This window comes from Capra hircus, chromosome 7, assembly GCF_001704415.2.
Source record: "Capra hircus breed San Clemente chromosome 7, ASM170441v1, whole genome shotgun sequence".
Lineage (NCBI taxonomy): Eukaryota > Metazoa > Chordata > Mammalia > Artiodactyla > Bovidae > Capra > Capra hircus.
Genome location: NC_030814.1, coordinates 65585285 through 65611784, shown reverse-complemented (window position 1 = coordinate 65611784; position 26500 = coordinate 65585285). Strand labels below are relative to the sequence as shown.

General features: G+C 51.2%; 1 protein-coding gene across 1 annotated transcript in view; it reads right to left on the bottom strand.

Annotated features, from left to right (window-relative positions):
- Window positions 1-26500, bottom strand: part of FSTL4 (follistatin like 4) — a 420441-nt gene that overhangs the window by 45376 nt on the left and 348565 nt on the right. The window contains exons 7-8 of the mRNA XM_018050393.1: window positions 14486-14652; window positions 2629-2749 (exon numbers count right to left, since the gene is read on the bottom strand). Coding sequence (XP_017905882.1) covers window positions 2629-2749; window positions 14486-14652 — 288 coding nt within the window. The remainder of the gene's footprint in view (window positions 1-2628; window positions 2750-14485; window positions 14653-26500) is intronic.

Genomic DNA, 26500 nt, shown 5'->3' with positions numbered 1-26500 from the left:
GTAAGTCCTTCACTGGATGCCTGCTGCTTCTGAGCTGAGCTCAGCACCTGAGGCGGGGGTAGGCCAGGCAGGTTTGCTGTTTCCTGTCTGCAACACCCCCCCACCCCCACAGCGTGCCCCTTTAGCAGATCAACACCAACCTGCCGACCGACCACACCTGGGTTAACAGCAGCCACAATGCAATGTTCCAGAGTGAAGGGGCGGAAAAGGCATTAAGAGTCCAGGCTTTGTTACTAATTGTAGGGCTGAGGGTCCTGGGCAAGTAATTTAATCTCTCTGTAGTTTCCAACCCCTAGTTTCCTCATCTGTGAAACAGAGAAGGTGCCCAGTAGGTATCTGGGAAACGTTCCTACTGTAATTGTGTCTTTCATGCCATTCTTCTTTCAACAGCATCTTCCCATCTTCCCACACAGATAGGGTGGTCTTCCCTCTCAGTCAACACAGTAAGCTTCACTTCTGGAATACACTTCCGGAAAACCTTGTGTCTTGTCCCTGGTCAACCAGCAATGGACTCATGTCCTTGGGAGGCAATACTGGGTCTACCTTAGTGCTATCCTGCATGAGGAGTTGCTTAATGGACCCAAATGCCACCCCAGGTGCCAGTGGCCAGCCCAGCCCAGGGACTTCAAGGGCTCCTGGAGTGAGGCCCACCCGGATGGCCTAGCCTGACCGCCATGGAGCCGAACACAGTGCGCCATGGAGTGAGGTAGAAAGCCTACTGCAAAATACAGAGGTCCTGGGACTACCCTGGTGGCCCAATGGTTAAGAATCCACATTGCAATGCAGGGGACACGGGTTTGATCCCTGGTCAAGGAACTAAGATTCCACATGCCTTGGAACAACAAAGCCCACAGGCCACAACTCCTGAGCCTGTGCACCACAACTAGAGAGTCTGCGCCACAACGGAAGATCCTATATGGTGCAACGTGGATCCTGACTGTGCAACTAAGCCTGATGCACCAGATATACAAATAAATAACCAATAAAATTATTAAAAAAATACAGAGGTCCCCGTGTGCTGCCTCTGACTCTAGGACTTCAGCTTAAAGAGAAGCCTTAAATCTCTCAGCACTCAGAAAATGGATTTCGAGTGGCTTCTCTCTGGATCTCAGCAGGGAGGTTTTGCTGTTTCAACTTCCTGAGGCCCCAAGCAGCCCCTTTAGCAAGAGGCTGGTGGGTGGGTAGGGAGGCTTGAACAAAACTCTCTAGCTGCACAGCCCACTCTCCACCCGAGTAGTGACAGGGAGCAGCCTAGTCTCTGCTTTAAAGCCAGCAGCACATGGTGTCCACAGGTCTGGGCCCTGCTCCCGGACTCGGCACTGGGAGGGAGGAAATGGTTCATCCCCCATCATGAGCTCTGTCTCAGAATTCTGGGGGACCACGAGGCAGAAGGATCCCCCAGCAATTTGTGTGGACCTGAAATTTGTATATTGAAAGTATTTAAGACCACAGCATCTCCTGCAGAAGCCTGAGGTGAGGACAGGTTCTCACTCGTGAGTTACTCTGGCTCCTGGGCAGGTGGATTCCCCCACCCAGGCCCCTCTCCCCACAGATTTGTTCTGGAGGAAATGAAGGGGACAGGCTCAAGCCCTCTCCTTGTGTCCTCAGTTCTTGTGGGGTGGGGGCAAGATGTGAAGGGTTGGATGGAGGATCTGGGAATTCTTGATTTCCCATTTTCAGTGGGTCCGAGGACCAGAGGGAGCTGTGCCAAGTCACATGGAGTTGTTGTGCACCCACGTATTTACCAACACTGTACAGCACTGGGTACCACTCGCCAGCTATAGATGGCAGTGCCCTCTTCACACTGCAGAGCACACAATCTGCCCCTGGAGTGACCCAGACACTGCCTACCAGCTGCACACACAAATGAACTCTGAATGCCAGCTTGGATGGCTCATCCAAGGGATGTTATAACTAGGAACCTGTGTGTTATTTCTGATGAAATCCAGCAGCTTCACTGTACATCTGGAGTCAAGCCAACAAGCATAGCCACAAAACCCCAGAGGATTAAGTATGTCCCAGCTCAAGGGAAACACTAATAAAATATGACTTAGGCAGTATGAATATAAAAATCCCTAAAACATCCTATAGGACAAATGCAGAGGCAAGCTGGGCTTACTCTGTTGTCCTTAAATGGCTTGTCACCCAGGATCCCAGAGGCAAGTGATACTGAACCTTGTGATGCAATGATCCTCAACACTGCGTACACTTTATCTTAAAACAGAAGCCCCGGACACCGGCTGGAACCAAGGATCTGGGGCTGACTTGGAGCTTTCACATTATTCTCTGGTGCACAGACACCCTGCTCAGGCTTGCTCAGTGCCAGCAGTGGGGCCCAGCTGGGCATGGCTTGACACGTCAACTTTCCCTGGGGTGCTGACCCACCTAAATGACTCACCCCCTCCCACTTGGACTCACTTCATCAGAGGAGGCTTCAGGGAAGAGCCAGACTGGGAAGTGAGTTAGCAGACTCTGCCCCTGCCCACCGCCCCAGATACGGGAGCAATGGGACACTTTGGGGTCAGGTATTTCTTCAAGAAGACAGAATGCAAGAGAGGAGGAGGGTTATTCTGAGCAGCCTTTGGGGAACACTTTGGGGCAACAACATGCATGGAGCCATTTACTAACCATTCACCTGCAGGACGTGGGTCTGGAACAGCTGCTCGTGGCCGGAGGCGTGGCAGGTGTAATTGCCCATGTGGATGGTGGTCACCTTGGTGATGTAGAGGGAGTCGTCCTCTCCGAAGTCCTGCTTGGGCAAGGAAGACAAGATTGGCTTCTCTGTTGAGTGGGCTGGGAAGGACAGCCAGATTTTGGGATTTGCCAGAAAACAGAAACCCTGCAGCTGCGAGGATGTCCTTTCTGCCTGGCCCCTTGCTCAGCCAGAGCTGGCTGTGGGGCTGGGCAGCAGGACCGCCATGTCTCCACCATGCTGCTTGCTCAGACCCTGTACATCATTTTACGACCTGATTCACCTTCTCTGGGAGGCCCGGCTGAATGCCTTCCCCAGCACCCTCCATCTCCATTTCTACAGCTGGCCTCACCTGCCTTGCCTGTTAATCCTGCTGCTGGCTTGGCTGGTTTTTTGGACTTTTGTCCACCTGTTGAGATGCTCTGGAGGGCGGCCTCCTTTGCAAACTTGTTATTAAGACTGGATAGCAAATATTTTGGCTTTGCGGGCCACAGGGCTCTGTCAACTACTCAACCCTGCCTTGAGGTGTGAAAATAGCCATACTGATACCTAAATTCATGAGTATCACTATGTTTCAATGAAATTTTATTTAAAAATGGGGTGGGCTGCATTTGGCTCACAGGGTATGGTTTGCCTATCACTGGTTTAGATCTTACCTCCCTCCCCAAATAATTTCAGGCAGCTTGCAGAGATCTGGGTAAACTCAGCAAAGGAAAACAGAACTCTCAGGAAAATGAAGGCAAACAGAAAACAGGGCAGGATGTAAAAGAGAGCAGGTGGGGCCAATGTCAGCCATTCCATGAGAGATGGCTCAGTGGTAAGCCTTGTCCCTGTGACATCTGCAGCCTCACTGTGGGGTCCGATTTGGCCAGCACCTTGGGAGGGATGAGCAGCAGGGAGCTTCAGGCTGATGAAAGTCACCTGCTAAGCACAGGGCAGGAAGCACTGCCCCAAGGGCTTTCCAGCCAGCTGCCTCTTCTGCAGAGCCCTGCACAATGCTGGCCCCATCCAGGCACTAGCTGCAGACAGGCTGGGGATGGAATTGCCTGGCGTTTCAGGGAGTTTGGTGTTAGCTACCAAACATGTCTGAGGTGTGGTACTCAGAGCTTACGGGGCAGAACAGATCCTGACTCCCTGGTAAGAAATGGGGCTGGCAGCCCTAGCCGCGAGGAGTGATGGGGGAAGCGCGGTGCTGCACTCAGGAGACTCAGGTTTTAGCTTGAACTGTCACTGACCAATGTCCCCTCATCCCTCTGGGAACTGGCTTCCCCTGCCTGGAGGTTGTGGAAAATCCCTATGCCCTGTCTGCCGATGGGAAGCATGACAGACATGGGGCTGCTCCTTTTCTTATTGTTATTTTTAAAAAACTTATTTATTTTTAATTGAAGGATAATTGCTTTACAATACTGTGTTGGTTTCTGCCGTATGTCAACATGAATCAGCCATAGGTATACATTTGTCTACTTTTCTTATTATTAACAGAAGATGCAAAACTCCTCCCGACCCCTTGGAGACAACACCAAACCATCCCTCCTGTTATTTCTCTTGTCCTTCCTGAGCTCCCTCCTCCCACGGAAGCAATTTGGTGGCAGGAGGGACAAAGGCCACTAGTCAGTGTGGCAAGGGCCCAGTCACAATCACAAGTCCTTTAAGGAGGCTTTCTGGCTAGTTAACCTAATGAGGGGTGCAGGCCCAAGTGAGGTCTGGGTTAAGGAAGGTGGAAAGTGGATGCATGCAGCCTGCTCTTGGTATCAAGGAAAATGATACTCAGAAGTGCTCCCACTGGGGTAAAACATTGGAGAAGGCTGCAGGAACCCTTAAGAGTTTTCTCTGAAACATTGCTCTGCTTTAAAAAGCCTCATTCCGATTACCCGGTGGAAACTTCAATAATAAAAATAAAACACCAGATAGCTGATTTGTCCTGTGTCAGAACACAGTCATAAAGGGTTCATACCTGAGTTGCTTATGAAAAGTTAATAGTTACTCGCTTCTGGGGATGACATGTTTCTAATCTGAGCTGTTTCCCGTGTTAAAACCTAAGTCTGAAGGAAAATACATTTTGCTTGGAGTCTCAGAGGTTGGAAAGGCATCTTGAGAGAGGGCTGGGGAGCTGGGTGTGGCCCCTACCTTGGGAACCCCTCTGCACCTCACTTGGTTGGTTCCCAGACAGACTACAGACTCCATCCCAAAGGGCGACACCAGACCCATTTGCTCTTGGAGTTTGATGCTGGGGGGAGTCCCCTGGCGTTTCCCTCTGGGCTGCCTTCCTGAGCCTTCCTATCCACAGCTCTTCCTGACAGGAGGGCCCTTGTAGCCAGTCTCGGGTTCTGGCACCCTCTGCTCGTACTGCCACCTCAATGGGATGGTGTGGTCATGGGGATTGCAGGCTGAGAAGGGCCCCAAGGCTGAGGTGCCCACAGGTCCACTGCAGGGTGGTGCTAGGTAACACTACCAGCTCAGGGTTCATGAGCTAACTGTGTGCTGAGAATCTTGACACACATCGCCTGGTTTAAGCCTCAGAAAAAAGCCCTGAAAACCATAAAGCAAAACAAAAGCCAGTCCCCACAGGATGAGAAAGTAGAGCCCTCCTGCACAATATATTCAGAGTCTGACCTTCTCCACCACCTCCACTGCTATTGCCGCAGGCTCGATGCAGTCAGCTCCACTGCTGCGCTCTGCGTCCTTCCTCCGCATCACAGCCCAGCGACGCCCCTTGTCTTACTCCCATTTAGCGTACTGTTTGCCACCTGTCTCCCTGACTAGCATGTGAGTGCCCTGGGGGAGGGCAGGGACACTGGTGCCCGCTGCTCGCTGCTGTGTCCCCAGTACCTGGCGTAGGACTGACACAGGGTGGCCCTCAGTAGATACTCATTGAGCAGACCGTACAAGGCCCTGAGCTGGGCTCTCTGCAGGGGCTTTCCTGATTTTGGTTCTTCAGGTTGGACAATGGACATGTCCAGGACGTGTCCTGACATACCATGCCCCCAGATGTTGCCAGTCACATAGGGGTACAAATCAAGTGGCTGGCAGGGAGGCAGAGAGCCAATCTCAGGCCTTGTCCCCACTTCCCCACCCTGCCTCCTTCTCCACACTGCATTCTCAGACTGGGGCACGCTGGGAGGGCTCCGCACATGGCAGCCGGCAGAGTCCATGTAACCCCAGACTAGGCTCACGGCTTCTGTGAGCCTCTAACAGAGTTGCTTGGAGAAGGAAATGGCGACCCACTCCAGTGTTCTTGTCTGGAGAACCCCGTGGACAGAGGAGCCTGGTGGGCTGCTGTCCACAGAATTGCAGAGTCGGACATGACTGAAGGGACTTAGGAGAAGGACACGGCAACCCACTCCAGTATTCTTGCCTGGAGAATCCCAGGGACGGAGGAGCCTGGTGGGCTGCTGTCTATGGGGTCGCACAGAGTTGGACACGACTGAAGCGACTTAGCAGCAGCAGCAGCAGCAGAGTTGCTTAGCCTCTGCTTTTCCCTCAGTGTTCCTGGGAGCAGAGGTGTGGTCCCTCAGGTGTGGAGGGTGTGGGGCTGCTGGATGGATGATGCACTATTTGGAACACCTAACTCATTAATAGCCTGTGACTCAGGCTCTGGGGAAAATGTGATTCTGTACTCAAAAAAAAAAAAGTCTCTGGGCTGAAACAATGGGCATCATATAATTATAGAAAAAAAGTGCATATTGTTTCTGGGACATGAATACTGGCTACAGAAATCAAATTTCCCTCATTGGATGTAAAGAAATTACTTTAAAAATTGATTTATAAGAAGTTACATAAAACTAAAGCTGCAATCCTTTCTCTCCTGAAGGTTCTCTGAGATGTGTCTGAATACTGCTATCAGTGCTTGATTGCATCTCTGTAATTGTCTTTTTATGGATGGCTTTTTTTTTCTTTTGCTCTGATGCATAGAAATGTATTAGCAAAATCAAGGTTCCTTCCAGAAATAAACAGATGCTAGATTAGACCATTCTTTGTATTGATGCACATCTGTCTTTGGAAAAGAGACGATTTTACTTAAAGAAATGGGTTTTGCCTTTTAAGAAGCTATTTTCTAGGTATCTGCCCTTAATAAAGCAAGCAATTAAATAAGACTTGAGTATTAAACAATATTTAAGCAGAGGCAAGATGGGAGATGTTGTCACAGTGATACATGTGAGTCAAGTCGAAGTAATATGAAAATGAGCCATCAGTGCTGACTATTTAGTGACTAAATGTTAAACACAAGGACTCCAAAATGATTTCAGAGGTGAAGTTAATGGTATTGTCAATGCTGGGCTTCCCTTGTGGCTTGGCTGGTAAAGAATCCGCCTGCAATGCAGGAGACCTGGGTTTGATCCTGGGTTGGGAAGATCCCCTGGAGACGGAAACGGCTACCCACTTCAGTATTCTGGCCTGGAGAATTCCATGGACTGTACATGGAGTCACAAAGAGTCGAATACTACTGAGTGACTTTCACTTTTCACTGTCAATGCTACAAGTTTAAAACTCCATTTAGAGACATTTATTCCAAGCTTTTCTAACTCTGCCCTTCTTAGGAGCTTCCTTGGCTTTCTTTGGAGAGGATGGAGAAAGTAGAGGGTCTTTCCCTCCAGGCCGATTTGACTCTGTCCCCATGAATCTCATGAACCCTAGCATCCCACCTGCACAAATGGACCCAAACACTGCAGCGCCTTGGTGATGGCGGGTCCTCAGAGATGTCTGCACTGCACATGCCCCCTGCAGACAGCACTACCTAACAGGTGAGCAAAACACCTAAACCACCCCTCTAGCCAGACCCCCGGCCACACCCCTACCCTCACCCCACATGAGGAATCAGCTTGTCCCCCTCAGAAGCAAGCAAGCAAGGGAAACTGTCGTTTATTTTTGCTCCCCTCTGCTGCAGCAGGGTCCCCAATAAAGCCTTGCCTGAATTTCTTGTCTGGACCCTAGGGAATTTCTATTGACTGAGGGAAGGCCAAGAACCCTGGTCGGTAACAAACTGAAGTTTCAAACTGTCTAGAACCTGCTGCCTTCATCTGGGAAGCCTGCAGCCCTCCCTCGGGAAGACTTGGATCATGAGTCCCCAAGCCAAGAGAGCCTTCCCAGCTCCTCTAACCTGGATCACACTGTCAGCCAAGATGGCTGATCGGCATTCTTGCTGTTTATGAAACATCCCGGAGAGGATTTGATTAAATTTCCTTCCATGGCTCATTTCAGGGACCAACAAGACTTACAATCAGGAATTTTCACCTATTATGGTGTTTAAAACTTGTGTACACCACTGGGAGGGCTATAAACTTGGTGCAACTTTTTTTTGTAGGGAGATTTGGCAATATCCATCAAAACAGAAAATGTGTCCACCCTCGATGGAGCTACTCCACTTCTAAGAACTTAAACAACTACTTAGAGAAATGTGCAAAGAGGTATGTATAAAGATGCTCACTGCAGTGTTGTTTGCAGATGCAAAGCCTAAAAGCAGCCTGAACGTGAGCTCCCGGCATGGGGCTTGGAGCTCTGCATTTAGGGTCTAGAAGCTAGATCAGAACCTTCTTGAGGAGCCCTGTCCCTTTGAGATGGGGCCAGAAGTGGTCACTAAGAATGAGAATGAGGGGTAACCCTGAGGAGGCCACTGAGAAAGCTAAGGCCAGATGAGGTACCTGGAAGGGCAGAGTCCCCCATGAGCTCTACAAGCTGTTGTACCATGGGCCAAGCTCTGTCTCTAGGAGAGCTTTGGCCAATCCTCCTAGTGGTTTGAGCTCATCCAAAGCTCAAAAGAACCGGAGGTGCATCCGTTACCAGGGTTTATTTGACAGGAGCTGGAGAGAACTGGCCAAAGCCTTTGAATGCTTCAAGTAGAGTGTTTTCCAAGATCTTAAAACAAAATGTACCCAAGCGTTTAATGAGATTATTTTAATGCAGAACCTACAACCACCGTCTAGCATGTTGCAAACAGCTCTCCATGCTAATCAAACGCCTCTCATCTTTTTACAACGGATTCATGACTGGTTCATATAAAGACAATAAAAATTAAATGAGTCATGAGCTCCTAAATCATTCTCTTTTGGTCTTTTTAATAACTCACTTCCAAAGAAGAGCTGGCTGAGAGCGTATGCTTCATTAGAGTTATTTGTTCATGGTTTTACACCATTTAGGCATGGGAAAAAAGTGAACCTTTTAACACATCCTTCAAACACTGCCACAAATACTTTCTTCTAATGGGTTTTGTTTTTCTGCTTTTATCACTGTACTCTGCCTGTCGACATTTGAAAGCCCCAAATAGGGAGATTTGGTGAAAGAAAAAAACCAACAAAAAAGAGTGGCTCTTTCAAGTCATTTGCAGTATACTAGGGTTTGTTGTGAGCTTTTTTTTTTTTTTTTAAAGAAGAATACAATAGAAAAATGTTTCCTCTCCCTGAGAATATCTTGGCCAAACAACTCCATGTGCTGGTCTAAGAGCTTTCTGCCTTCTCTTTGCTGCGCAGAAGCCAGCAGCTAATGAGACCTGGAGCACCAGACACATGGCTGCACCCAGAGTGGACACGTCCACTGGGGCTCAGGTACTGTAGCCATTACTGCTAGAGCAGAAGGTAGGTTCAGCTGCCCCAGAGTGAGACCCTGGCAATGCTGGGTGCTAGATGCTATTGTCCTAAGAGCAAGGAACCCATGAAGCTCTAACTGGGGTATGCAGGTTGGCTGCAGGCTCCGGTAAGTTCCTGAAACCCGAGTGACAGAATTCTACTTGCCTCATAGGGTTGTGATGAGGATTAAATGAGATGATGCTTCTGAATGGGCTATCACGGAGACCGGCCCCCAGACACAGCAGCATCTTGGTACCAATGGTAGAAACACCTGTGTTAACACTAGCAAGGATTTGGGGATCAGCTAATTTCTGGGACTTTAGGGATGTCTTCTCCCTGATTCTGCTCCCTTCATGGGCAGCCCCTGTCCCTAGGGACATAAAGGACAGTGAAGAAGACAGTTACATGGCGAGGGCAGGTGATATTGTTGGAGCAGGGGGTGCAGACTGGGTTTGGGGACGGTCCCTTCCCTTCCTGAGTAGCTGCTGTGTGGTCTGGGCAGGGCGCTGAGGCCGGGATGGGCCCTGCTTCTGCGGATAGTGGGGCAGCCTCCCCCAACCCTGAAGAACACCCAGTGTGCAGGCCCGGCTAGGTGAGGAGTGTATGGATCTGCTGCTGAGATGGGCCCCACCCCGGACTGAAGACTGGCTCTGAGCCCTTATGAGACAAGGAAGATTGAGGCTCTGTTGTCCGGTGAAAAAGGGAGCTTCCTGGCTCCTATGCAGGACTCATATCCCACAGGGCTCTGTCACTCAGGTGATTTCCTTATCACAGCACTACATGACCCCAGGGCCCAGAGAGCCCTCAAAGGGGACCCGTTTGATCCTCTTCCTGCTTTGGTACCTGTGGTGAGGGCATCTCACTGCCTCCTAAGGCAGAGTCCTTTCCTAGCAAAAGCTCCTCCGACAGGCTCTGGTTGTGGCCCCCTGGGATGATGGGGGTACCCTTCTTCCATGTGGCCCTGTGCTGTCTGAGCAGAGCAGGACAGAGGCTGGGCGGGCTGACCACAGGTCCACGGGGCTGGGGATGGTGCTGAGAGGTGCAGGGTCACCCTGGCACACCAGCGTAGGTGCCCTCCTGGCCAGCAGCCTGGCCCGAGACCAGGGCACCTTCTGAGCTGGAGCCATGGCCCTGAGTCCTTGAGGGTTGAGGTGGGGGGCACAGGGCTAGGTCTGAAGCTGCCAGACCCACAGCTGCTCCTGTAGAGATCCCAGCAGTTGGCTGGGAAATAAACAAATTACAGGCCACCCTTTGTGAGCTCCGGAGATAGTGCACGCATAGAAACTGTCATGCAAACAGAAGGAGGTATCATAATCTGGAGACCCACTGCCAGGAGGGGGGCAGATTCCCACCCCAGCTGGGGGGCGCCTGTCTGGGAGGCCTTTGCACTCCTAGTACCCAGTGCTGCCTTCTGCTCGGGGGGTTTGTTTTTCTGGTTGCAGCTGAGTCAGGGCCCCTCATGGTCCGGGCTGCTGTGAGATTGAGATGTCTTGCTGGGGGCAGGGCTCAGGCATTCTTTTGGGGGGGAACACCAGGTCCCTAGGACCTGCTACACTGTGCTGTGCTGTCCCCTCGAAGCCAGGGAGAGTGTCTTTACTCTGTGCTGGCACTGGGCTTGTCACTCGTAAGTGAATCCAGAGGAGGCTTCCTCACGTGTGCTGTCTGGAAAGCCGTGTACACACTGGCGACTCCTGCCTGCTCCTGACAGCGACATCGCTCACTGGGGAATCTGAGGGGTTCTTCCTTGCGCGGCTCCGGGCTAAACGGGTACATTTACTTTCTGAGCAAATATTATTCTGATGCTTGGGGCCTCCTTGATGTTGGCAAGTCAGAGAAGTTTAATTACATGTGTCATTAGCATGGCATTCTGTAATAGCTCTGTGACCGAATTCATTAACGGAATTCTTAACAGATAAGACAAGACAAATTAATATTCTGTTGCCCATGAAAGCTTCTCATTAAGAGAGTAGTGAAAAAGGGATGAATATTTTGTTGCCAATCAAGATGTCTCACACAAATGACAAAGAAAGGAGGCCCACACCTCTGTGTGCTCTCAATCTCCCCGCCTTGGGTTTTGTAAGCTGATCAGCTTTCCCTGTCAGTGCAGCGTTTCGGAGCCAGTCGCTCATTACAAGGCCTGTGATCGTGTTGTGTTTCATCTCTGACTACGGCAGGATGGGGTAGGCGCTGAGATGCCACAGGCTGATCCCTGATCTTTGCTCTACCAGGGTAGCCCCCTGGACTGTTCTCCTGTGACCCGTCTTACTTCAGGAATGCCCGGTGTATCCTGATGACCCAGCTTTGCCCTGATCCAGCCTAATTTCCTCCTATGGCTATTTCCCTCACCTTCCAGAGCAGGGCTGTGCTTAATGAACCCCCGCTGTGTGCCAGTCACTGGGTGGGGTGCCCCCCTGCCAACATGCTCAGCCTGAAAATGCCCTCTCAAGGAGGACAACCTCATCTCTGCTGCCCCTCAGGCTCAGAGCAGGTGTATGGCTCACCCAGGGAGGCCCTGGACCCACTGGAGGTGCTGGTCAGTGTCTCCCTCTGGATGAATCAAGGCTGACCTGAATCAAGGTGACGACAGGCAGCAGGGACCATCCCAGAGTCACATCTGCCTGACGGGGGCCTCACCAGACCATGCTGACTGCTGGTTGGGGACTCAGGCTGCAAGGGGTTGAAAGTGCTGTCCGGTGGGAGAAGTAGTAATAATAGAAATAATGAAAATGAGAGCATAATAGCACGGACATTATGTGCTAAGAACTTCATGTGTCTTTTAATCCTCATTATAGCCCTATGAGACAGGATCTATTATTCATCCCCTTTCCACAGAAGAGGAAACTGAGGCTTAGAGAAGTCAAATGCCATTTCCAGGGTCGCTAAGCCAGGAAGTGGTAGAGCTGAGACTTAAACCCAGGCCCCTTTGACCCTGGAGCCTGTGCCCTTCATGAGTAAGGCTGTGCTGTCTCTCTCCTCTCTTGAAGGCAGCTATACATGTGTGTGTATGTATATGTGTCTGTGTGTGTGAGTGTGTTGTGTGTGTGTTTGCATGTATCAAGCCAGGACCCCTGTGGGGCTAGCACTGCCCTGCGCCCTCACTTGGGGGTTTCTCAGAAGCACAGGGCCCTGCTTGCTCGCGGGCTGCTCACTTGCCCAGAGGAGCAAGGGTTTCCTGGGAGGTAACGAGAGGCCATTAATCTCCAGTTGCACCACAATTACCCAAATTGCTAACCTCTCTGTGAAAAGTAGAAATGCAATTGAGTTGGTGCTGGAGGCATGTTCGAGGGAGGGGAAAGACACTCAAAGTAATTTAATTAACTGATGGCAAGTGCATTAAAAGGAGCTCTGCCTCTGCCTTTATTTCTACTGTCTTTAAATAGAGCATCAAGCAATACACATGGACGTTCAGACACAGGCAGGCCTGACCTAGTTCTGAATTAATCACCACTGGCCAATCATGGTTAAACGCTGACAACCCACCCTGAGAGGTTTGCACTCACAAACGTGCACCTCATCAACACACATAACCTGCACATGCACATACATACACACCCCAGTCTTCACAAGCAGGACACTGCCTTCCTTGCTAAGATCTCAGACAACCCTGGGCATCTTAGGCTCAGGGGAAGAACTCTGCCCACCGAGCACCTGACCAGCAAGCAACCAGGCTTGTGTTGGCACTGACATTCAGAGGTGGGTGGATGCTGTCCGTGCTCACTATAGAGGGGAAACTGCAAGGAAACCATCTTGCCTGGTGTGACAAAGGTGGGGGAAGGGCACTTCTGCCCAGCCCTGCCCAGGGCTGGACTCCAGAGTGACCCCCTCTTCTCATCTGCTTCCCCAGCCATCTTCAGTGTGCATCACAGGGACCCAGAGAGTAGCGGAGTCCCAGCTTTGTGATTTCTGTTACCCTCTCTTTCCACAAAGCAGTCTCAGAGCTGGACGAGATCTTTAAGGCCATGGCGTTTAGCTGCCTTCTTGTGGCTGGCAGCACTGTTTACCATGACCCTGAGCTTGTATGCCTCTAGGGATGGAGAGCTCACTATCTGATGTGATGGGTCACTCCAGTGCAGGGCAGGGCTGACGGCTGGAGTGATGCTCCATCCAAGCGGTTCCGATTGGTCTCTTTTTGGGGTACACCCTGGCCCTTTGTGCTAGTCCAACTCATGGGGTCGCATGGCCCAGGCCAGTTCTCTCTGCCTCGGCACCTTAACCCCCACCTTACAGCTGCTAGTGTGAACTGACCACTGACTCCACAGGTCTTCCGTCTTGGGGCCAAGTGGCCCGTTCTGGGTTGGCCTGTCCTGAGCCAAGGAGACCAGGGCTGCTTGTCTCTGCCTGAAACTTGAATTCCTGTCACTGTAGCTCAAGACCTATAGACCATCCTGGCAGCACCCTGCGTGGGTGACATTACTCCATCGTCTCACGTGAACTCCTGGGAAACCACCGCCCCCTCGCCCCCCGCCCAGTGCCAAACCAGGGCCAGTGCATACTCTTCAATCCTTCTATGCCTCAAGGCCCACAGAAGGGAGGCACCACTAACGTTGCTTTTCTAATTGATTAATTCACTGAGGATCCACTTAAGAAACTGTCCAGTCAGAGCGGCAGAGTGGGGTGATGCTGGGACCCCAGTGCACACTGCCTGGGGCCCTCAGAGCCCAGGAGGCCCCCCATTGCTCACATTGGGCTGTGACGACACGGGAACTCTCTTTTTCCTCTCAACTCATCACATCCATACTCCTTGCCCAGCAAACAAGACCTCTGGGCAGGTCCCTCTGGTCTGATCTCGTTTTCTTTTACCTCGCCCCCTGCCCCTGCCTTCCAGTCAAGCATCCCAGAGGCCACCTCTGCCCTCCACAGGGGGTGCCCCCTCCCCAGTGTCCAGCTGTCTGTGCCCTTCCCAGCTTCAGGATCTAGAGACTCCCCCGGGAGAGAGAGAGCATCTCCACCCACAAGCCAGATGCTCTCCCCTTCCCGGGAACCTCTTGCCCCGCCCACCAGACCTCCCCCCAGTAGTCACCTTATTCTGGGCCTGGCTGGAAGTTTGCAGACACCATCCACCCATCCTATTCTCTGCACAAGGTGGGACTGATAACTCCAGACACCAGGCTGGATGGCACCAATGGGGGATATGAAAAGAAAGCCCTCTGGCCCTGCAGCTCCCACAAGGCATCTCACACAGCTGGCCTCCCCAGGCGGTGGGGCGGAGCTCAGACAGAGCCTGGTGACTTACATTGATGTCTTCCAAATCCAGGAAGTTTAGGGCCAGCCCGTTGCGCTTCCAGATGATGGGTGGCCGCAGGTCTCCGCGGACGGCGCAGGTCAGCACCGTGCTCAGTCCCACGGTCACTGTGGCCACACTGACCCGCTCCTCGGGGGCGAGGCTGAGCTGCACCACCTCTGCAGGGAAAGGAGATGCTGTCAGCTGCAGGTCCACGGGGGTGAAGTCTCTACTCGAAAGGATGTGGCCAAGGGGATCTACTGCAGGTCAAGGGCCCAGGGAACTTCAGGGATCAGAAGCATTATCCACAGTGGGCTGGCTAAATGGACAGAGAGACACAATTCCTGGGAGAGGGGCCACGACTTTTATCAAACACTCCAAGGGCTCTGTGAGTCACATCAGGTCAGGAACCATAGTTAGCATAGGGGAAGTTTCAGGGCTGTGGATCTATGAGTGAAGCCAGGGAGGTGGGCTTGCTGGGGCCTTGGGGCTGCCCCGCTGAAACCAGGGAGCCAGATGTGCCAGCCCCGCCCTGCGCTCACCAGGCCCCATGGAGTCTGGGCCTTGCCAAGTGCAGTCAAGGTCCGCTGGCTGGGCCGACAGGTTTCTCGCCCACCTGGGGGCAAATTAAAGGTTGCACTGTCTGCAGCCTGGGGAGAGAACTGGCTGACCTTTGAAGGTTTGCTGCTGCCTAAGGAGCTTGTGAACTTGGATTTGGGTTTCTGTTCAGCGACCATGCACTGCAGCCTTTATTTTTTTTGAAGTGTAATTTGGGCTGCACAAATGACTAATCCTTGCCACTTCACACTTGATAACTGGCATTAAGACTAATTACTTGTCAGGCAAATGGGGAGGGTCTAAATTATCTCCCTTTCAGAATCACAGGCCTTTCAGAATTCTCAGGGTTAATGAAAAAAATCAAACTCAGGCTACTCAAATGCCAAAATGGGATGAGGTTTGGAGTGGGGAGTCGCTAGCTTTGCTGACTGCATGGCCTCCCTACTGCCCTTCCCTCCTGTCTTCTTGGGCAGTTTGGAGAGGCAGCGCAGGCAGAAGGAGGTGTGCTGGCTCTGGGGGCCTGGGTTGATTCTGGGATGCCAGCAAAGGGTGCTAGGACCTGGGGGGCCCTGACAGGTGTGGAGCAAGGCCCAGAGTTGGGACCTGAGCTCTGAGACTTAGTGGGACACGTTTGAGCTGTGACCAGGCAGCACACCTAGGCTCACACTCTCTTGCTAGTACATGTGTGTCAGGGGGAGCGGGGCGGTGGAGAAGGGGAGCAAAATCCGTCACAGGTGCCACACGTCGCAGAGCAGGTGCAGTGAGAGCTGGTGCAGTAGAGACCAGTCCAGTCCTGGGCAGCAAAGCCCTTCCCCCAGCTACAAACACTCTTGGCCCAGCCCTGGGCCCACAAAGATGAACAAGATATACACTAGGTGCTTAATCAGTGCTCGTTGGATGGCTGAATGAAAAATGAAGGAAACAGAAATACAGAGGGAAGAAAAGGCAACAGGCCAGTGGAGAGGGGACAATCACACACAGGAAAAATGGGACTCCTGGTGAAGGAGCCACATGAGGAAAAGATAAGCACCGAGTGATTGATGCAGACGCAAACGGCATAATATTTTATAAACACTAAAGTGATGCATTTCAAGCTCCCTCTTAAATCATGTTCAACTTGCTGCCCTCCCACCTCTGAGTCATGAGGCTTATTGCTCAGGGCAGAGAAGGCACTAACCCCCCTGTAGCAGGACCCAGGTTTCAGACATTCAGAGGGGCAGAGACTGGGAGAGGGATTTGCTAACATTGTTTAGCTCCATGCCCAAGTACAGAGGAGACCATTCTCCCTCCTGAGATGAGCCTCAAGGCTCTATGGAAGTGGGAAGGAGTGTGGAAAGCCCCCTTGTCCCCAGGGGAATAGGGAGGGACACAGCGGGAAGGGCAGAGAACTTGCCTGCTATTATGCAGGTGAGGGGAACCAAGGAGGCTCGAAGAGGAGGCTGAAACCTCCCTTACCCGGCTAGCGCCCCTCCGCACCTAGAGTGACCACACGGACGCGGCAGAGAGCTAGGGTCTGCATCCATCTGCCAGAGCCCCCTTGATCCTGGGTGGTGTGGAGCGGCCTGATGGTTCATGGCTGGGCCATGGTGTGCTCTGTGCCTCTGTACTTGAGGATGGCGTCAGACTCTCAGACCTGCGTCTGACTGTGCCAGAGGGGGCTTGGGAGGCAGAACTGTTGGGAAGCATGGGACTCTGGACTCCACTGGGCTGAGAGTGCCCAGGCCAGGAGCACAGTGGCGCTGATCCCTGCCGAGGGTGCCTGTGGGCAGGGCAACCAGGGGGTCCTGCAGTGGGGACCAGAGGTGGCAGAGGACAGTCAGCCGTATGCCTCCCTCTACACTCAGAAACACAAAGTTGTGTTTTAACAGTTGTAGAAAAATGTCTGGAGGAGCCTGTAGCACAGGGCTGAAAATAAACAAACAAGCAAACGAACCCAAGTGGGAAGCCTGTGCACCATCCGCTGCTGGGACGGCTGCTTCCCACATTTTTCCTGAGCGTGCCCCAAGGCATTTGTATGTCTGAAGATGTGCGATTTCACAGGAAAGACTCAGGCAAAATTAGAATGCGTGAATACTGACAAAACCATCATAATTCTGCTCATGTCAGTTACACAAATATTAACCAAACAGCAAATATTTGGATCATTTAAAGTTTAATTAAATGAATGTTTTATTAGATTTAGTTCATGTCAATATTCCCTAGGTCCTTTAAAAATTCTAGAGAGATTTATGGCCAACAAACTGCTCCTCATTGCCGGTGCTTTACCGTTTAACACGTGTTCCATGGCAGGCCCCACTTCCCTGCTAAGTGATCTCCCAGGGTGATTTCCCAGCGAGGGAAACATGGGGCAGCCTCCCAGGTTGGGGCTCGAGTGAACCGGGCAGATGTGGGGCTGTGGCTCTGGACACCTGGCCCCGGGAGCTGCTGGAGAGCCCCAGGTAGCCTTGGGCAGGTCCCTTCCCATCCCTGGTCCCCAGCTGAGTCATGGAGGGCTGAGGGCTGGGAGGGCTCTGGGAGCCTGGCCAATTTCTAGGCTCTGGACTCTGCGTGCACGGTCCTGAGTAGACGTCCCTGTCATCCTCCTTTGTTCTGCCAGTGCCTGATTGCTGCTTCCCCAGCACCATCTGCCCCTGTTCCCTGCCCACTTGCCGTGATGGTACAAATGATGCCTCAAGGGGCAGCACAAACAGATGCCAAGCCCCCAGGGGTTCCCTCCTGATGTTCCCTGAGCCCTCCCTTCCTCTCCATACAGGTCCTCGAGAACCTCCTATGTGGTCACCGCCTCCTCCAACCCCCATTTTGTCCCTGACATCCCTGAATGTCCTGGTCACCACTTGGAGGACAAGGTATATCATGGCTCTGCTCAGAAGCTACCAGCAGCTCCCCATCACCCCCAGATTCATCACGCATTGAGAACAGTCCCTGACCTTCCCCATAGTTTCCCAGGTGACTCAATGGTACCTGCTGGCTCCCATCTCACTGTGGTTTGGGGCCTAAGCTTGTGCCTACTTGGCACCTTCTACTTGTCTATTCTGAGACCCTTAGCCCAGTCTCTAGGATGACCTCATGGGATGTTTCTGGGACCCTGCAGTCTTCACATAAGGGGAAACTTAGACGTTGGGTGAAGAAGATTGAACGTTGTCCTGGTGAACCTGTCATGACTTTTTCAGGCTTAGGTAACAGAAATTCTCTGAAATGCTCAACACACTTAGGAAAAGAGAAAAGAAAGGGGTTGATCTTCATGCCTGTAATTGGGAAAGCTCAGGGGTGGAGGAGACTGCAAGCATCCAGGGCCCTTGACAACGGCACTCTCTGCATGGCTGCAAGGAGTCCAGGGGTGGCCTCATGCTCACATTGTCCCTGTATGTGGGATCCTGGAGAAAGGGCCCAAATCTTTCCTAAGGGCCCCGCAAAAAAGCATGGACTAAACTCCGATTACTCAGACTCATCTCCTATGTTCTTTCATGAAGAACATAGGAGATGAAGTGCTCTGCAGTCACAGGACTGACTGACCCACAGCGCTGGGCCATGTGACCACCTCTGGACCAGGTGCTGGGTGGTTAGAGGTGGGGTCAAATGTCATGCCAAACAGGGTGTACTGGGCAGATCAATACCCTGTGGCCACTGAAGACACACAAAGAGGTCCTCTTTGGTTCCCTCCATCCCTTCACAGCCCCATCTGGAAGCCTAGGCATGGTGAAAGATGATAATGGGAAGATGGGTGGAGCTGTGTTGTGAAGACAATGAGAGTCATCAGAAGGAAATGTGATCTCAGTTATTGCACCTACTCCCAACCTGCTGAGTGGCACTAGCGGGAAAGAAACCATCTGCCAGTGTCGGAGATGTAAGAGAGGTGGATTTGATCTTTGGGTCAGGAAGATCCCTTGGAGGAGGGCATGGCAACCAACTCCAGTATTCCTGCCTGGAGAATCCCATGGACTGCGGAGCCTGGCTGGCTCTAGTCCATAGGGTAGCAAAGAGTCAGACATGATTAAAGTGACTTAGCTTGCATGCACAACTACATGCCTGCTCACTACAGGGTAATAGCGGAGGGCTTTGTGGTGGTGCTGTGGACCAGCTGAGGGGACCCCACAACCCTCTTAAGTTTCCCATTGTGATGGGGACCGGAGGAGGGCCAAGAAGCCTGGGATTTGTGGAGATGGTCCTCATATGTGTTCAGTGAACACACTGACTGAACTACTATGGCTGAAGCTCACCACTGCCCGGGCACGCCTGTAGATGAGGGGACTCAGATGTGCCTGGACCTGAACTCTGCTCCGGTGGGGTCAAGAGTCATTGGAGAGGGAGGTGGAGAAGCCACACTGCAGCCCTCCAGGGAGCAGCCTGTGGAAGGGCCAGCAAGGGTTCCTTCCAACTCTTGACTGTGGCTTTGCTGTGCCCACGGTGCTGACCATCTGTGGTTCCTGGCCACTCTGTGGGAAGTGTCCATAGGTTTCTGGGGCACCGAGCAACAAGACCTGCCTTGTGCCCAGAGTACATTGGGGGCAGTGAAAGAGGGCTGGGCTGGGAGCTCCAGTCAGGTCCAGGGTGAGAAGACCTCTGTAGAAAGAGTCTAGGGTCTCTAGAAAGAGAGGGCTGGACTGGGGAGCTTGCCCAGCACTGTTGGCAGAGGTGCCCACAGAGAGATGATGTCCTTGCTGTAAGAGCCACACTGGAAGGCTGCCAGGTGGTAGGCAATTGGAGGAGGGCAAGGGAGATGGGGGTTCCTCACAGCTTGGGACATCTGTCTCCCTATAGGCTAAGCCTTCGGACATTAGTCAGCTTCCCCTTATTCCTCGTGGGAGGAGGCGGCTCAGGTAGCATTGCCTTGACTACCAAAGTCAACGTGGGTTGCTCAGCACAAGAGAGACCTTCCTGCTTCACTTGAGGCAGGAGATAGATGGGGCCCAGGCTGAGCAGCTGGAACCTGTCCCCTGTGGACAGATGCTCCATGATGAAGATGATGGCAGGAGTGAGGAGGAGCTGAGTCCTGCTCAGATGAAAGAGATATCACAGGTTTCTCATTATTGAACTCAATGAGCTCTCCCAAACTACAGAGGTCAGAGAAGGGAGGGGGCTCCAGACCATAATATGTTTCGTCAATTTCCCAGAAGCCCTTGCCCTGGAATCCATTCTGGCTAAGAGATGTGTATGCACATGGTTGGCGGTGCTGAATCAGACCAAACGTGGACTCAGAGCCAGGCAAAGCAAGATGATTGGCCAGGGGAAACCGGAAGACCTGCCCGGTATAAGTGATTTAAACTACCCCAAAGCCATGATTCTTTCTCTGAGCCCACTCGTGTATATCCACACTTACTTTTTTCCTCCTAATAAATGCTTTACTTGTTTCACTTCTTTCCACCTCTTAATAATCCCTTTCTCCAAAGCAGAACTTTTCACTGGCCACTGTCCCTGGTGGTCTAGTGACTAGGATTTGACACTCTAACTGCCTCAGCCTGGCTTCAATCTCTGGTCTGGGAGCTGAGACTCTGCTTCGAGCTGACACAGGCTGAGACACCCGAGATCACACTCGGCAGGCTGCATGGTGGTGGGGGTCCCCCCAGGGCTGTCTGACCCTCTGGTAACTAGCACAGTGCCTGGCACAAGGCAGGGAGGCTTCAGGTGCAGTCCTGGGAGACATGTCCCCGGCTCTCAAGGCCCTTCAAGCCACAGTGGCAATGCCCTTGGCTTTCCAGACACAGCCCTCACTTCCCTCCCCATACATATGCCCTCGGTGCTCCTTGGAGCTTGGAAAGACGGAGCAGTACAGGGGATTAATGGGCCCACCACGAGCAAGCGAACAAGCACCCTTCCTGGAAGCAGGAGGCCATAAAATTTGAGTCACGGGAGAATTGGGTTTTAGTTCCTATTACAGCTTTCCCTTAATCTCAGGCACTATTTCTCACACTGACTTGAACTCGATGAGACACTCATAAACCCATCAGCACCCTCTCAAGCAGGCTTCTGTTGCTTCACAGCAATAGAAATTAAATTTCTCAAATTCCTGTCAAGTTGGAGTTAGTTTTCTTATGCTAGAAATGCACTAATGGAACACATTCCTACCTGGACATTTGCCATTTTTCAAATGATGCTCTTGGTGGAAAGACTCTGTCCGAAGCTCAGTCTACTGGCTCCCACATCCCTGTGTGGACTGAGCTTGTCTCAGGGCAAACTTGGGCTCGGGGGCTGGCTGGGAACCAGGGAGGCCTGGAGAGAGACCCCAGACCAGGTGCTCAGAGACCTACCAGAGGTGGCCTCTTTTCACACTGTTCACTTCCAACAAGAAATGTGCTTCTCCCGTGCCTTGGGGGAATACCCTCTCCACCAGTGGCCTGGGAGGTGCCAAAGCAGGTGCGGCCCCATGTGACAGTCTCTACTGCTGCTGCTAAGTCACTTCAGTCGTGTTCGACTCTGTGTGACCCCATAGACGGCAGCCCACCAGGCTCCCCCGTCCCTGGGATTCTCCAGGCAAGAACACTGGAGTGGGTTGCCATTTCCTTCTCCAATGTATGAAAGTGAAAAGTGAAAGTGAAGTCGTTCAGTCGTGTCCGACTCTTGGCGACCCCATGGACTGTAGCCTAACCAGGCTCCTCCATCCATGGGATTTTCCAGGCAAGAGTACTGGAGTGGGGTGCCATTGCCTTCTCTGGACAATCTCTACTAATCTGGTCTTATTCCTGTGACCAGGGCCATGCTATGAGATGGTGAGTGGGATAGAAACCAGGGTAGAGTGTGTGTTGCCTAAGGCCATCTGACCAAGTAGGGGACAGGCAATGTCTAACTGCCTGGACCTGATAGCCTCCCCATCCTCCCCAACTCCCGGCATTTACAAGGCAGGGCTGCTGTAGGGAGGTGATGGGGTTGCTTTGTGACTCTCCTGGCCCCTTCCACCAGAACCTGCCTTTCTGGGCTCCCTCCAAACGTCTACTGAAACTGTATGGGTGGGAGGCTGCGAACATGTGGTCTTTCATCTCAACCCGCATGTTTTGAGCACTGGGGCATGTCCAGCCTGCGCAGGAGGCCTAGACCAGTTTGACTTGCATGCCTTCAGAATTTCCCGTTTCTTTATGTATAATAAGATTCCATTTTTGTGTCACTGTTGGATTCCCTCTGTCATGCTTCATTTGGGGGAGGGTAATAAATTTACTAGTTAATTACCTCCAGATCTGGGGGGTAATTTACTTTCTCAGTTGACTTATGTTGTTTGGGGTTTCTTCAAGCATTTTTGCAGTTTCGTTATTAATTTCTGCCCTCTGATATAAACAGACACCTTTACAAGCTGCATGAAGACAGACCATATCTCTTTTATTTCTTTTGTATCCCAGCACCTAGCACAGTTCCTAGCACATAAAAGCACTTAATAAGTAATGTTAAGGGCAGTGTTCATTCAACAATTATATATTGGGCACTTCCTAGGTACTAGGATACAGTGGGAATATACCAGAAAGCAGATCATGCCCAGATCCTGCTAACCTGGGACTCCTGGCTAAGCAGGGGGAGAAGTGTCACCTGGAGGGAGAGCACACCCCTGAGCCTGTCCACAGACCCCGGTGCAGAGCCCTGGTTCCTGCAGAGCCTGATCAGCCTCTTTTGGTGGAGCTCCCCATGTGCCCAGTGGTGGGTCCTGCAGGGGTGGATGTGGAAGGCTAACTCATGTCTTGCTCCCAAGGAGCCCAGGTCTGGCATAGCCTTCTCTTTGTTTGCAAGGCAGGGGGTACCCATGCAGGAGCCAGGTCACCTGGGCATTCTCCGAGCTCTAGGGTTGTCTTGCCTCTTCTGGCCAATGAACCTTTTCAAATTTGGGAAAACTAAACCTCAAGGTGACTGCTGTGGGCAGGTGAGGAGAGGCAAGAGCTGAGCTCAGCATCCAAACACTGTGACGCCACTGTCTCAGGGTGCTCTGGGTGCCATGGGTGTGGCAGGCAGCAGAGGCATCAGTGGAAGAACAGGGTTGGTACCGAGGTGAAAAGCCCGGAGCCTCCTGGTCAACAGGCTAGGTGGTCCCTCCCTGGTTGGTCTCTGTGCCTGGGGGAGCCTCAGTCAGGCCAGCCAGTCTTTGTATTTCCCATTCCCTGACGAGTCTGCTCCCAAAGGGATGGGAGCACCTCTGTTCAACCCAGAGTTGTTTTTTGGTGACTGTAGGGAAAAGACTATATTATCTTATGCAATTATATACTAGCTACTCAGAATTTGCAAAAATTCATACAGATGTCAGACTGGATCTAGAATCTCTTGGACAAGTTGTTGGTGGAGATGAGCAGGCAACTTTTATCTGACTAGCATGAGGGTGCCATGCTATGTGTTCCCAGATGCTAATTCATTTTCCAGTCCCTGAGCACTCATTAAGACTATTCCCCAGCCCCTCCTGGAGCCAGGATGTAGATATACAACAGGTTCTGACTAAAAGTGTATGAACATGTCTGGCTTCACAAGCACTCATTGTGACGGTTAATTTTATGGATCAACCTGACTGGGCCAGGGGGTGCACAGAGAGTTGGTCAAACATTATTCTGGTGTATCTATGAGACTGTTTCTGGATGAGATGAACATCTGAATCAGTCGACTGAGTAAAGCAGATTGCCTTCCTTAGTGTCCATGGGTCTCATCCAGTCAACTGAAGACCTGAATAAGCCAAAAAGTCTGAGTAAGAGAAACAGTTCTTTTCTTGACTGTCTTCAAGAGGGGACACAGGTCTTTTCTCTCCTTCAGTGAGTACATGCTCAGTTGCTTCAGTCATGTCCAACTATTTGCAAACCCATGGACTGTAGCCCGCCAGGCTCCTCTGTCCATGGGATTTTTGAGGCAAGAATACTGGAGTGGTTACCATTTCCTCTTCCAGGGGATATTCCCAACCCAAGGATCGAACCTGTGCCCCCTGCATTGCAGACAGATTCTTTACCACTGAGCCACCAGGGAAGCCCTTATTATCTCTTCCTGAGTCTTGAGATTGCTAGTTTTCAGACTGAAACTTATAACATTGGCTCTCCTCGGGCTCGTGCTTACTGACTGCAGATCTTGGGACTTCTCAGCCTCTAAAATCATGTGAGCCAATTCCTTATAATAGATCTCTCTTTCTCCTCCTCCACCCATTCATCCGTCTATCCATCCATACATCTATCCATCCTTTTGGTTCTGGTACTCTGGAGAACATGCAGTTATCATCCACGCTCGCTTGTTCCTTCCATGGAGACTGTATGGCCAGGTGTTTTGTGAGAACAAAGAACATAGCCTCCTAGCTGCTGCTGGAGGAGAGCTGCATAACCCTATCAGAACTGATAAAGGTGAGAAGTCAGTCTTTACTGCATTATGCCACTGAGATTTACGGTTTCTATAGCATCTGGTGTTGATTATCTAATATACCATCCCCTACCCCAAGAGGAAGAAATATAAGTTAATTTACTTCCATGGAAGAAATTGTAATGAGATGTGGAAGGGACCTTTGGGAGGGTGAGGCATTTGGGTCAGGAAGCCTCTGCTAATTCTCTGACAAGAGGAGACCTAACTTCTGTTCCAATCCCTAGGGCATCTGTCCAGGGATCTCATTCTCTCATCCCATAGCTGTTTCCACTGCTTTTACTATTACAGTCCAAACTTTGTGCCCAAGGGAGGCGGCATCTAAGGGCCGGATGGGAGAGAATGTGTAAATAAATTACACAATATAATATGCTCTGTGGGTGGAAGGAACAAGATACTGAGAGAGAGAAAAGCAGGGGAACCCTATCGAGACGCAAGTGGAGACATTCAGGATCAAGATGGTGTAGTAGTAGGACGTGAAGCTCATCTTCTCCCACAAACAGCAAAAATATGTCTACATGAGGAACGATTCTCACAGAATTTCTGCTGTAAGCTGGCAGAAGACCTCAGACTGCTGAAAGGGCAAGAAAATCTTCATGTGACTGGGTGGGAGAAAAGAAAAAAAAGGAATTGGGGTGAGACCTGTGCCCCTGGGAGGGAGCTGTGAAAGAGGAAATGTTCCTGTTACCCTGGGAAGCCCCCTCATGGGAGGGGAGATCAGCTGGGACAGAAGGGGAGCTTCAGAGCCTCAGAGGAAAATGCAGCAGCCAGTCTGCGGCAGCCAGAGCAGAGGGAGGAATACACAGAGGGTCAGTGCTGCTGTCCTGCACTCCCCAGCCTGCGGTGTGCAACCATGGCCCTAGACAGTCTTCTTGAAGGCTGGAACTAGAGCTTTGGAGATGAAGCAGAGTGAGGATTGGGATAGGCTATGTGGAAACAGTTTAGGGAGGCTGGAATCCTGTGTGACTGCAACTGAGGGTGTATGAAGAGGAAACCGAGGTTGCCTTAGTGGCCAGTTGCCATTGTTTCGGGGATGCATTAGGGGAGGGGAAGGCCCTGGACTGTAGCCTTTTCCCTTTGCACATGCTCACAGATGGCAGGACACTGCCTGCACAGTCCCCAGGGGTGGTGGTGAGCCACAGCTGTTGCCTGCTGACCATGAGTGGTTGTGAGCTTCTGCCTCTGTCCTTGCAGACTCCAGGAGTGCAGGAGATGCCTCTGCTCCCAGCATGACTCTGGGGGCATGCCTGAGCTGCCACTGCCCCTGTGAACCCCAGGACTAGGAACTAGCTGCTGCATTTGCACATCCCCTGTCAAGTGGATAATGACCAGCACACATTGAGGAAAGAAGCTACAGGCATCAATACTAAAAACAGGCCTCACACCACATATATTAAACCCATACAAGCTACACATATAAATAGCCCTCTAAGACCAAGTAGATAACTGTTTCTCCTAAACTCACAGAGTAAGAGAAATACAAGTAAAATGAAGATACAGAAGAACTCTCAGTTAAAAGACTAAGAGCATTCCCCTAAAGAACAATGAAACAGATCTTATCAGTCTAACAAACACCAATTTCAAAAAGGAGATAACGAAACTATTAAAGGAATTAAGAAATGCTATCAAAAGAACTGCAGAGTATTGTAAAAAGGAACTGAAAACTATAAAGAAGAACCAAGAAAAATTAGAAAATTCACTGGCAGAAACAAAAGCTGAGCTAAAGGCAATGAAGAGCAAAATGAATAACGCAGAAAAACAAATAAGTGACCTGGAAGACAAAATAACAGAAATCACCTAATCAGGACAGCAGACAGAAAGCCAAACAAACAAAAAAAGAAAGCAATACAAGAGGCCTATGAGATAATATAAAGCATGACAATCTATGCATGACAGGGATCCCAAAAGGGGAAGAAAGAGGAAAGGTGATTGAAAATGTTTTTGAAGAAATTATGGCTGAAAACTTTCCAAACCTAAAGAAGGAAACAGATATGAAGGTACAGGAAGTTCAGAGGGTCCCCAAAAAGATAAACCCAAACAGACCCACCCTGAGACATAGTATAGTAAAAATGGCAAAAGTTAAAGATAAAGAGAGGATTCTAAAGGCAGCAAGAGAAAAAACAAAGAGTTAATTACAAGAGAAGCCCAAGAATGATGTCAGCTGATTTCCCTATG